A 13,754-nucleotide genomic window follows, 5' to 3' on the forward strand; every position below is an offset into this window, starting at 1 on the left:
AGGATCATCCCACAGCAATAGTTCTTCACTGGATATGGGTTGTTTTGTTTTTTGTTTTTGTTTTTTTTTTTTGCAATATTTCCTCCCAGTCTGTGGCTTGTCTTATTCTCTAAGATAAGAAAAGATCCATGATTTTACTCCAAAACAAGGATCAATGAATATCTCATAGCATTATGGTTATCTGATACAGGTCACGCTTATAAATATCCATACATTATACAGACATGTGATACAGGGCTCTCCCTGGAGATTTACTGGGGTGTCTGACTGAAGGAAATTCGGAATAGCATTAAGAGAAGAAGCCACTGCTTAAAGGGGCTTCGCACTGCATGACTGAGACGCCCAGCTGTGAGAGGAAAGGCTGGAGGCTAGCTCTGCGGCAGCCACTGACACAGAACCTGCACCTGTCACACCTGTGCCCCTCCTTTCTGAAGCATTATGGGATACCAGCAATGCTCCAGTTCCTCCTTCCTCTGTCCTCCCTTCCTTCCTTTCCTTCTTTCTTTCTTATTTTAATTACTGTCTCACTATGTAGCCAATGGTCTAGCTATACAGCCACTATGTGGCCTCAGACTTGCAATCCTCCTGCCTTAGCAGCCTCCTGAATTCTGGATTCCAGGTGTGTTTCATCACCCTTGGTGTTTTATTCTTTCTTGGCATTGGTTTTGTTGCAGGACCTGATCGGTAATGTTACTTCTAATTTATGCACTATTCCACATATTACAAATTTTTAGAAAAATCCTTGTACGATACAGAATACAATGGTGGGTCCAGAACTGCTTTGTCAGTGAGAGACTTGGGAGAGTAGTGATTTGATTCCAACAAATAAAACAAGTTTTCTTGTGGATTCAGCATGGGGGGGGGGTCCTCTAAAAGATAAAAGCCATATGTTCCTCCTGCCAATAAAGGACGCAATACTTCCTCATTGCTGCTAACGGAAAATAACACATGCATTCTAAAAAGAAGGAAAGCCTGCAAATGAGTCACCTATTTCCACATTCAGGGCTGAGAAGTCATATAAATTTCTCCAGCTCCCGTCATAAGACATCAAAGCAACGGGTTGGTCTGAGAACAATCGCCTTTTGTTCTCAGATGACGGCTATGCAGCTCACCCTGTTCTGGACTGTGTGTCTGTTGCCTGGCCACCTAGCCCTGCCACTGTCCTGGGAGGCTGCCGATGTGAGTGCGCTGCAGTGGGAACAGGCTCAGGTATCTAGTCCTCTCACTTGGGGTTCTTTGGCCTCACCATCTGCACACCAAGTGTGTTTCTGAATGATCTGTCCTTCGTTGTTAGTGTGGCAGTGAATATTCATGTGTAAAGTTCTTATCTAGAAAAGCAGAGCATGCTTTCTATGAGGAGCCATGCAAGCTGGCTTCCAGGTCCTTCCTGAACTCTGACTGAGTGCCAGCTCCTTTATCTGCTATCTAGGAGGACTTGAGAATGTCATTTCATTTCTGACCTTAAATTTTCCAATTCAGAAACTGGAGAAGTATAATAGTGATGTCAGCAAGTGAAGCTAGTATAAGACATTTAATATAGTACTTGAAATACAATTTGTGTTCAGGAAAAAGTGTTATTATTATTTATTGCAACTTGAAATTCTTTTCATGAACTGGACTGGACTGTACCACTAAAGACGAGGCCTCCCAGGGAAGAGACTACAGTCAGAAAGCACCAGGAGAAGATGTGGCTTTCTTGCATATGCACTAGAAGGTAGAGCACTGGCTGTGTTCTACCCACAGGACTAGTCTATCAGACAAATGACAGAACTCACATGTGTGTGGTGGTTACAGACCACGAGTAACTCCATATACAGCATGCCATTTGATCACTCAAGGTCACCTTGATTCATATTCTTGCTGCCAATAGAGAGAGGAATCAGGACAAGCTTCCCTAGCTCAGAAATTGTGTTTCTTCATGCATATTGCTGAATAAGTAAAATAATTAATAAGTATAAAATGTCATTTGGTAAAACTGGATAACAACTGATAAGCTCCAAGCATAAGAAAAATAGAACTGTACTTCACGTTCAGTTTGACTTTTTAAAAGACTCAATTGATAAACTAGATTCAACCACATAAAGTCACCAATATTTAACTGGTTTTTACCTTACCAAATAGCATTTTTAGGAGTTTTAAGCCAGTTTTGGGGTTTTTTGTTGTTGTTGTTGTTTGTTTGCTTAGCATACAGATTGTCTAAGAGAATGGGGATCACTATGTATTTGAGGCTAGCCTGAGCTACACAGTGAGTTACAGGATAGCCTGTGCTACAGAGCAAGACTCTATGTCTAATCAGAAGTAGAGGTGGAGAAAAGAATGCAAACATGTCTTCCGGAGAATGTCTTCATGAAGTGCCCACTCCGGGAGGAATACAGTGTTGGTTATTTGTTTCAGAGAAGTTGTTCATGACCATTCTGAGTGAACAAAAAGAATTTGTTATATTGAATGAAACCCCATCACTGGCAACAGGTAGGAGGGCATGATGTTGGCCAGTTTACTTTGGTAAAATGCAAAGTCGTGGGAGGTTTTCGTAGATATCTAGTTACTCCAATACTGACAGCAAGTCCCTCCGCAGATGGTAAGCTATTCAGCAATCCTCCTGCTGCACCCTCCTTGAGCCTGTAGCTTTCCTAAGGAAGCTTCTTTGGAAACAAACAATCTCCACCAGCTGCTTCACTCTCTAAGCCGTGTGTCTTTACATAAAACAGAGGCAACAGTTCCATCCCTGCTTTCCTGGGTGGTTATAAGCCGTCATTGAAGTAAGTGTGAAGTAAATGCGTGCCTGGCTCTAGGAAAGGTGTCCAATGCCTTTGAGAACTGCCAGTGACGTCTCTGACCTCTTCACATTCTGGCTGATGGTCTCCACTGCATCCCCAGACACCTGGACACTTTCAGACATCCAGATGTGCAGGGAAGGTCTTGGAGGGAGCTGTTTTATTCCACCCCTCCTAACGGTGCCACCAGCAGAAAAGACTGAGGGGAGAAAGAGAAAGGGAAATGGGGACTGCACACAAGGAGATTTCAGACCAGGTCTGCCACTAACTCAACTTGTGAACCTGAGCAAAGCATTCAGATGCTGTTGGCTGGGCTTTCTTCCTGGATGATTAATTCAGACTAAACTAACAATCACCTGATTTCCTCTTTCCTACTGAAGTGTAAACAGCCAGACCCTTACCTGAATAATGAACCTCAGATCTCCCCATAGGGTCTGTGATGCCCAAGAGTCTTTCTATATGCTCAAATGTGCTCTCTCTCTCTCTCTCTCTCTCTCTCTCTCTCTCTCTCTCTCTCTCTCTCTCTGTGTGTGTGTGTGTGTGTATTGTGTACATGCATGTGTGTGTATGCATGTGTATGTATGTATATGTGTATGCATGTATGTGTGAGAGAGTGTGCATAAGTGTGGGGGTCTGGGGGGCTAGAGGTTGATATTGAAAGTCTTTAGTGATCTTCCTATTTCTTCCTCCCTGGCGCCGGAGGTATAGAAGCACCCAGTTTTTCACACGGTCTGGGGATCAAACTCAGGCCCTCAAGTTTTTGAGGCAAGCTGAATCTTTTCTCTGACTGAATCTTTTCCAGGCCTTTGTGTGCTCCCTGAAGACACACTGACTCTTCCTACTGCTCTAAACATAAGTTCATGGTTTAAAAAGTGGGTGGTGCGTTTGTCCTCTAAGCATGAGAACACACTGCTCCTAAGGGATTCCTCTCTTCATCTTATGCAGCAGCTGGCCAGTACTTTGTCAAATATCCCATTTCCCCTCACCAGTAAATACATACTCTACTCCATAACTGTTTAACAATTCTGTCTTCAAATAGCTATGCAAATCAACAGGTAAAAGAGATGCAGATTTTCGTATAAAAGATTATTTGTTCTCTGTCTGCCAGGATTATCTCAGGAAATTTTACCTTCCTGACTCTAAAACAAAGGAGGTCAACAGCCTGGTGGTGAAACTCAAGGAAATGCAGAAGTTCTTTGGCCTGCCCGTGACTGGAAAGCTGTCCCCCCAGATGGTGAAAATAATGCAGAAACCAAGATGCGGGGTGCCAGATGTCGCAAAATATTCCCTAATGCCAGACAATCCAAAATGGCATTCCAGAGAAGTCACCTACAGGTGAGGCTCACTTTGGCTCATTCTGAGGGAGGCAATGAAACCTTTTTCCTGGGAACTAAACAGTTTTCTTGTGTGCTGTCAGAATCATGTCCTATACTTCAGACTTACCGCAGCTCAAGGTGGATCAAATCGTGGCAAAAGCTCTCAGAATGTGGAGCAAGCAGATCCCACTGAAGTTCAGAAGGGTGAGGTGGGGGACTGCAGACATCATGATTGACTTCGCAAAGGGAGGTAAGGGTGGTCCCTGCAGTCTAGGCCTGGTCTGTTTCACCTGATTGCTATTTATATCAGTGCTCTCCTTTCAAGACTTAAACCTTTTCATGAGCACTAGAGAGGGCTCGTGTTGGTGAAAGATATGTTAAACATAGGAGAGGCCTTGGTTTCAATCCTCAGCATCACACACTGGTTTAAGAACTTGACTCTAGTGAGCCTTCACCATATGGTGGTCACCAATGCTGAGCAGTGGGTCTAATGACAGGAAGGTGCCTGGACCAAATCCACAGCTCATCCTGTGTGTGTGAAATTGGCTCTTGGTGCCAGGAGGTCAACGAACTAGAACAGCTTCTCTCTCCAACCTTCATAACTGTATGATCTGGAGAGATGAGGTAACCGGAAAAGAACTAACAGACATCACTGCACTATCTTGCAGATCATGGAGACAGCCTGCCGTTTGATGGGCCAGGAAACACACTAGCTCATGCCTTTGTGCCTGGGCCAGGCCTAGGAGGAGACGCTCACTTTGACAAGGATGAACACTGGGCTGATGGTGATGGCACAGGTAGAGGATCCTACGCCTCTTCGACTTCATCTTTTTAGAAACCCAGACTCACACTTACTTTAAACTTCACCATTGCTTTAATTACAATTAGAGTCATGTAAGTGCCAGCTTAATCTTCGTTAATATCTTCTTTTTTTTTTAATTTGTGTGTGTGATGTATGTTGAAACCCACATGGTAGGGGAGAACTGATTCTCACAGGTTAGCCTCTGACCTCCATACATGTGATGTGGCATAAGCATGCATGCACGCACACACACAGAAGAGGTCACAAACGTAAAGAGTAAACTGAGAGCAGTCAGAGCAGTTAGCTGCACTTTCCTGGAAGAGCTAAAAGGTGGATTCTTGATAACAATGCAGTTAGCTATCTCAGAGTTTGGAGCCACACAGAACAGCTTCTACCTGACTACAAAGTTAAAACCAACAGTAATAACGTGCAGTAGACTCATTATTTCTTCCTTGGTAGCCCAAGGAGGTAGGTACAGTTTCCACACCCAAGGCTCCCAAGACACACTTGTCAGGCCTTCACCATTAAATCTTCAACACATGAAGATATGAAGGGACTGAATCTTTGCCATTTTCCCAGTTCCCCCCATCGTGCCTTCCAGAAAAGCATATTATTCTTTACCTGAACTCTGGTTTCCTTGGCCATAGACTTTCTTCTGCTCTCCTTTTGGCTCCTGATCTGGGAGGCAGGTTTAGGGCAGGTGTTCTTAGCCTCTGGCCACTTCACTGAAGGACCGAGGCTCTTACTATTGTTCTGATTTGAATGTGAAATGTCCCTGTGAGTATTTGAACACTTGGTCCCCAGTAGGTGGCACCGTTTAGAAAGGTTCTAGAATCTTTAGGCGGTGGCACTTGCTAGGGGAAGCATGTCACTGACGGCAAGCTTTGATGGCTTATAGCACCCTCCTCAGGTTCTCTCTCTCTCTCTCTCTCTCTCTCTCTCTCTCTCTCTCTCTCTGTGTGTGTTTGTGTGTGTGTGTGTGTGTGTGTGTGTGTGTGTGTGTGTGTGTGTGTGTGTGTGTGTGTGTGTGTGCGCGTGTTGCTCTCCTTCCTGTGTGTAGATGAAACGTGAGCTACAGATTCCTTTCCCTGTCACCTGCTGTTTCCATGACTTCCCTGACATCATGGATCCTATCCCTCTGGGACCAAAGGCCAAAACAAACCCTTTCTTCCTTGAGTTGGTTTTGGACAAGATGTTTTATCACAGCAACAGAAAAGTCAGTGGTGCATCTCCTTCTAAACCGCCTCCCTTTTGAAGGAGTGGAAACAAGCAACTAAGGACGGCTGGGGGATGGATACTGTTCTTCATTACGATGTGATATAGTACAGGTCTTCATATGGTGATTTTAATATTTAACATACACTTCCCTGGCTATAGGAGTGAACTTCCTGCATGCTGCCACCCACGAATTTGGCCACTCTCTGGGTCTGGGCCACTCTTCTGACCCCAGTGCTGTAATGTACCCTACCTATGGAAACAGCAACCCAGAAGACTTCAGACTTACAGAGGATGACATTGAAGGCATTCAGAAGTTATATGGTAAGAGTTATGGCTTTCGAGAAGAAAATGTAAGAAAGATTCCTAAGAAAGATCTCAGGAAATGGAGAATGGCCTGGAGATCCACAGTGGGATTTAAACCTGAAAACCTGTGTAGTAGGCCAGTGCACTGGGAGGCTAGCCTGTGTGAGGCCCCGAGTTTATTCCTCAACACTTCAAACAAATAGAAACAAAGCCCCTCTGAGGTGAAGCAACAGCCTTACATTCCTGAAGTGGTTGTTCTATACTGTGCGTGTAATGAGATACTCATTTTATTTTTAGTTGATTTTTATGCATGTGTGTGTGTGTGTGTGTGTGTGTAAGCTCACAAAATACAATACATATGTAGAAGTCAGAGGAGAATTTACAAGAGTCATTTCTCTTGTGCTATGTGGGTCCCAAGGGTAAAACTTGTTCATCCGACGAGGCATATGAGCCCTTATTCACTAAGCCATCTCACCACAGCTGACATTTCACACTTTAAGCTTTGGAAGTCCACTCTGAGATGTAAATGTTATCATCCTTCCTTGCTGAGCTCAGATGCGTAAGAGAGCCCCCAGCCCAAATACCGTTCATAACTGCCCACTGCCAAGGAGTTGCCCTACATGGTCAAAAGTGACTCAAGTCTCCCAGTTTTTATAAACGTGGAGGGAAAATGGTCACCCACAGTCAGCTATGATAGGAACCACCGCCCGTGAAGCCTCTAAAGGTGTGTGTCCTAGCCTCTCCTTTGTTTTGATCAAATTCCAAAATCAAATGTATCAAAAAGCAAAAGTCAGTCAGCATTTGCTTGGTGAAGCTCATTAGAAATAGGGTTTGGGAGACAGATGAACGGCATGGTAAAAACCCATGTCCCTAAATAAAGATGAGAAGAAGGTTCAAGGAAAAATGACTCCTGCAGAGGTATGTGGCTTCCGGGTGACAAGTCAGCTCTCCTGACTTCAGGTGTTGTTATGTATTTCTGTACCTTCACCTTCTTAAAGAGACACAAGAATCTGGAATTACATACGCATCAAAACCTACTTCACACATAAAGGAAGAATGAGAATACACTGTGAAAAGATCAGAGTCCTTGAATAATCAAAATAGAGATTATTTCCACAGGGAAAGAAATGGATGCAAGCATCTGCCAAACCTAGAATTCACTGCAGGTCAACATTTCCCAAACTGTGTTTCTAGGACAACACATTGCAAAGGAGGTTACCACAGCAGTGTAATGTTAATAGTACAAACTGCTGTGCTCGAGTGCTGAGCACGTGTTCATGCAAGTCTTTCTAAATGATAGTGGTTTTTGAGACATGTTCTGTGTTGTCCTTGCTGTCCTGGACTTGCTCTGTAGACAATGAATATACACACACACATAGCTGTCCTTGCTGTATGACCTTGAAGGACCATTCCCTCCCTCTTCCTCACACTCACGCACGCACAGTTCTCCCTGTGAAGTAGAAAACAGACATACATTTAGTTTTGCTGATACAGATTATGCCTACATCATGCACTCTAAAGAGTGGCATCCTTCTTTTCAGTTTCACTTAGAGGCTTTTCTCAGTGCTCTAAAACTAAGAAACACCAGCACAGCCATTAGAGATGCATTACAGAGGTGAAGCCATAATCCACACTAAAGGACTAGTATATAAAGTATCCACAGTGACCCCACTGCCTCTGCCTCTCTGTTGCTAGAATTAGAAGCGTGTGCCTCACACTCCTCATCCAGCTAATGCAGATGGCTTTTTGTTTTTGTTTTGTTTTGTTTTGTTTGAGCTGGGAATTGAACCTGGGACATTGTCTGTGTTTGTACAGATGTAGAATTTTGCTATGTGATTTATGACACATCTTAATGTTCTTATTTTCTTCCTTAACAGGAAAGAGGGATGATTTGTGGAAGATGTAGACATTTCAAATAGGCTAACTGTGCATTCATTGGATTCTCTATTGCATTCCCAATCAGAATGAGCAAACGCCCTCCTGAACTACCGGGGACTTGGGGGGTCCAGCCCTTCAATAGTCCCCTCCCAGGGTCTGGGAAGAATCTACAACCAGCTGATAATTAATCTTTGATGAAAAGAAATGAATCTATGTACATGGAACTCCTTAGTCCATACACTTTATTATTCTGAGTCAGTTTTCTATCTACAAGCTTCTATTCTCTTTTAGCGTCTTTCTTGCCTGATTTCTCTCTGTATTCATCTACTGCTCCCTGTAAGTTCTATCATCTTAATTCTGCCTCATCTAGTGTGAGACCCTCACTCTATTCTCTAAGATGAAGAGGAGACTTAGACAAAGATATCTTAATATAGATAGACCCAGGCCAGTTTCAAGCTCCCAGAAATGACAGACAGTGCCAGCCCCAGGAACTTAAAAGCACAAAGTCAAGAAGAGCCATCTGGTAGCAATAATTAACAAAAGAGTGCCCCAAATGCTGGACAAAAGCCAGGCCATTTGGTGGTGTCTGATTAACCAGGGATGTCCCAGTGCCGGAGATGGCACATCTCAACTCTGGAGACAGCTGTAAAAGTTCTAACAGAACAAACAGACAAACTAAAATAACACGGAGGCCGGGGGAGATTTAGCCGATTAGAATTGTACCCATACTAACATCCCCACAGCCTGGAGGGACTTTTTTTTGCCTTTAAAAAGCAAGCAGCATCACAAAGAAAGAGCACCTCCGCCCTGCCTCGCTGTGCTGCCACAAGTGAGTGCTTGGGACGAGTCCCTGCCGTGGCTTGAAACGGAAATAAACCTTGCTTTCCCATTCTGGACATCCTTGGTCTTTGGTGGTCTCTCTGGGGGTGTTTTGGGCATAGCACTAGGTTCTTTTCATTTTGTTCTTACCCAGCTAGTACTTCCCCATCTGACTCTTCCTCATCTTCAATCTCATCTACACATTCTTTCCGGTCAAAACCTTCCTTATCCCTCTCTGTTCTCCATCTCTAAGTTCTCCGCGTTCCCCCTAAGTCTCTCTGGAATCCAGTTATAAACCCAAGCAATACCAATCCCCTGGTCAAGCAAGGTCACCAGGCTTGAATTATATGGGGTCATAAAGGCAGATAAGATTTTTCCTCAGGCAGTGACCACAAGGCTTTATTTTACAATCCAAAATGGGAGTGGTTAAAGAGGAGGTCAGCTGAGTGCTAATGACTGCTTAGTATATGTGCTCAGTCAGCATTCTGAGAAGTGGTTAGGTAAGAAGTTAGGGATCTATTAGTAAGGTTGTGTAAGAAAGGAGGGTCTCACCCTAAATTGTACAAGAAATAAAGCTATCTGCCTGACCTAGGAGACAGGTGTTAACCAGCTTATTTATATATATATATATATATATATATATATATATATATATATATGTATATATATATATATAAAAGCTAAAATATCACCAAGACTTCTTAAGCCATGGCTTGACCTTTGGAGAAGTCCTTGACTTTTCCAAGTAGTAGCTTTTGTGATAGTAGCTGGATTCCATTATGTTTTCCTGTGCTTGCAGCACTGAACTTCGTGTGGCACTTGCTCCATTGTTCTGTGGGTGGCTTGTGCATGTCCCTCTGAGGGTCTTCTTTACTGGGTAGTTCTGACTAGTCTCGGGTGACATGATGCTGATAGACAGCAATAAATGTAACATGACAAATAACCCCATTGCTATTCTGTGGTGAAATTACTCCTACTTGAGAAAATTTTTTTCAGTGACAAAGGAAGAGAAATCAAAGACAAGGTCAAAAGCGAATTCAGCCATATTATTTGAGGTTCTTCAGGTACATCCTCACCAAATGGAGCAGGTGGGCATGCCACCTCTTCATTAGTCCTTGGTATAGCCAAGCTATGACACTTCCTTATCCTTTTGGCTTCAGCCCTCTCTGCGTCTGCTGTGATGCCATGTTCTTCCCATGGGATGCCTGAGCTCCAGAGGCCATACAGCTTCATGGTCACCACCAGCTCTGAGCTCCTGCCGCCATGTCTCCCCGGTGTGGCTGATCTTAGGTCCCCTCTTCCTGCCCTCTACCAGTCCAGATGTTAGAATCACCTTTTTTTCCAACCTACAACCCATAAAACAAGAAAGTAGTGGTGGGGAATAGGGTGGAGACAGGAGGATGGCTGGGGCTTGTTGATTGCTACTCTAGCTCCAGACTCAGTGAGAGACTCTGTCGTAAAATGTAAGTTGGAGAGTGATAGAGTAGGGCACTGACTATCCTCCTCTGGCCTCTGTGAATGCACACCAATGCATACACCACACACACACACACACACACACACACACACACACACACACACACACGAGGGTAGGGGTGCAATTATAATGGGTATACCTATTGCCTTTGAGTCCTTCACTTAACCTACATCAACCATTTCTCTCTGGCTTCCTGCCTGCAGCTTTCCACTTCGCTCTGGCCTTCAGACCCTTGTGAAGCTAGGCTTCTGCTCAAACTCAGTTTCCTGCTGTCCTGTGTTTCATTTCATGCTCTGAGATTCACTAACAAGCTTCTCTGGGAAGCAGTCTCTGGGGAATTAGGATTCAGCTGCCAAAGGCTTGACCCATTCCCTCCCTCTTCCTCACACTCACGCACGCACAGTTCTCCCTGTGAAGTAGAAAACAGACATACATTTAGTTTTGCTGATACAGATTATGCCTACATCATGCACTCTAAAGAGTGGCATCCTTCTTTTCAGTTTCACTTAGAGGCTTTTCTCAGTGCTCTAAAACTAAGAAACACCGGCACAGCCATTAGAGATGCATTACAGAGGTGAAGCCATAATCCACACTAAAGGACATATAGACCGGAGACCAAAGACACTTAAATAGAACGGTCACATCTGTAATGGGAAGCGGGAAGTTATAAGCTGGTGAACTCAAGTTCCCGATTCTGTAGACAACAAGGCAGCCCATAGGATTCACCATAAGCAAATGCAGCCATGCACCAAGCTTTTTTTTTTTTTTCTGACTTAACACTTGCATTCTGTCTTAAGCAAGAGGAGACTATACCTCTTTTGCAGCTGGCGTAGCTACCTGTTCTTTCCTTATCCAGTCTTCCCTCCACACTTCCAAATGCCAGGATGCTAAGTTGTCCCAGCTGGGAGGGGAATGCAGGGCTGGAGTGACCTACAAGAGCAGCTTAACTTGAAGCAAGTTTCACCCTTTACCTGGGTCTTAACAATGGAGCCACTCTTGACTGAGCCTAGAGACCTGCAGTGGAAATGTCATAAAGACCACTTGCAAACAGAACATTCCTTAGTAAATAGAGACCTGGGTTCTGTTTTAATTGTGATGAAAGGCACATCACATTATAGCTTATATGTTAACTATAAAGTACACAGTTTAGTACTATTGGATATGTTTATATTGTTAAGTAAAATAATATTTTTGAGACAGGGTTTCTGTATCCCAGGCTAGCCTAGAACTCTCTATGTAACCAAGAATGACTTTCAACTTCTGCACCCCCTGCACCCACCTCCCCAGTGATGTACAGGTGTGTGCCACCATGCCTGGTTCACAGAGTGCTGGTGCTAGAACCCAGAGACTTTTGTATGCTAGGGAAACATCCTGATAACTCAGCTACAGCCCCAGAAGAAACAAGCTTCCCGGCCTCAGCACTGTGGGCATTTTTCTAAAGATTTAAATATTTTTATTGTGTGTGTATGAGTGGTTTGCCTGCATGTATGAACATCAGATCCCAGAAAACTGAACTGAAGGTACAGCTGGTTATGAGCCACCATGTGGGTACTAAGAACCAAACCCCAGTCCTGTGCGAGCAACTGTGCTCTTAACCTCTGAGCCTTCTCTCCAGCCCTCTGCGGGCATCTTTGACTGTGTGTTGTGGTTTGTTTAGCAGTAGTCTCTGACCTCTCCTACAAGCCACTAGAGCATCCTCAGTTCTGGCAGTCAGAAATACTCTGACATTGCCCAATGTCTCCTAAAGGGAGAAGTAACCTCCCATTTAAGAGCCACTGATTTTTAAATCACTGAAAGAAACCACCAAAAACCATTAAAGAATATTAATTCTTAATGGCTTATATGTTGTGTCTCCTGTACCCTTCTTTTCGTCCAGGGCTATGCTGGCTAGTTTTATGACAACTTGACACAGGCTAGAGTCATCTGGAAAAGGAGAACCTCAATTGAGAAAATGCCTCCATAAGATGGGGCTGTAGGTGTTTTCTTAATCCGTGATTGATGGGGAGAACACAGCCCATTGTGGGTAAGCTGGCTGAGGGTTGGGGATTTAGCTCAGTGGTAGAGCTCTTGCCTAGCAAGCTCAAAGGCCTGGGTTCAATCCTCAGCTCAAAAACAAAACAAAAAAAAAAGCTGACTGAGCAAGCCATGATGAGCAAGCCAGTAAGCAGCACCCCTCCATGGCCTCTGCATCAGTTCCTGCCTCCAGGTTCCTGCCCTGTGTGAGTTCCTGTCCCCACTGCTTTTGGTGATGAGCTGCTTGTATGGAAGTGTGAGTGAAATAAGCCCTCTCCTCCCCAAGTTGCTTTGGGTTGTGGTGTTTCATTATAGCAATAGTAACCCTAAGACAAGAACTACCTGTCATTAATCCTATATCATCCCATTGAAAGGGAAACCACATTAAGGTAACACTGGCCACTTTTGAAACTCAGGGAATGAAGTAACCTGTACTCCTGCACCAAGATATTGTGTTTGTATGAATGTCATAAGACTTACTTTTTGTAAGTGTGTGAGTGTGTGTGTGTGTGTGTGTGTGTGTGTGTGTGTGTTCTACTCCTCTTTCTCCTCCTCATCCTCTGCTGCTGCCACTACTTCTTCAAGTCAGCAAACTGTGATTTGAGAAGAGTTCTAAGAATCTGGCACTAGAATGCACACCCCTGAAGTAATTGTTCCTGGAACACTTGGGAAGCTGGGGCACTCAGGTCACTTGACCCATAGAAGGGTGGAAAAGAGAGAAAGAGGAAAAAGCAGGAGGCTGGGAGCTGAGAGAAAGGAAAAGGTCTAAGCACACACTTTGCCCTCCCTGAGACATCCCCTCTTCACAGTGACGAAGGAATAAACTAGAAAGGGAAGAAGCCTGCAATAGACAAAGGATAGAAGGAATTTCTGGAAGACCTCAGGCAACTGGTAGCAAGGCTTGAAACGCCACGGCCAACGGTAGGGCGGCTGCTGAGGTGCAAGTCTGCAGAAGCCTTGAGATCCAGCCGAGGTTTCAAGGCAGAAGGCAACACAGAAAGCAGAGGCTGAATGATGAGTCTCTGACCACACTCACCTCAGCTCCAAGAATAGAGTGAGATATCCATGTCACACCTGATGGCTTTCAGTCCAGTCCCTAAAATGCACACAGTAGGGGAAAGAAGCACCTCATACAGGATTCCTGCTCACAACCA

General features: G+C 44.3%; 1 protein-coding gene across 1 annotated transcript; it reads left to right on the forward strand.

Moving 5' to 3' along the window:
- Positions 1 to 1,092: 1,092 nt before the first annotated feature.
- On the forward strand, positions 1,093 to 8,470 carry Mmp7 (matrix metallopeptidase 7). The gene is made up of 6 exons (XM_036193376.1): positions 1,093 to 1,209; positions 3,883 to 4,109; positions 4,192 to 4,340; positions 4,759 to 4,887; positions 6,270 to 6,431; positions 8,291 to 8,470. The coding sequence occupies exons 1-6, from the start codon at positions 1,093 to 1,095 to the stop codon at positions 8,317 to 8,319; spliced, it is 813 nt and encodes a 270-aa protein (XP_036049269.1). The 3' UTR covers positions 8,320 to 8,470.
- The last annotated feature ends 5,284 nt before the right edge of the window (positions 8,471 to 13,754 follow it).

This window comes from Onychomys torridus, chromosome 7 (genome assembly GCF_903995425.1).
Source record: "Onychomys torridus chromosome 7, mOncTor1.1, whole genome shotgun sequence".
NCBI classification, from domain to species: Eukaryota; Metazoa; Chordata; class Mammalia; order Rodentia; family Cricetidae; genus Onychomys; species Onychomys torridus.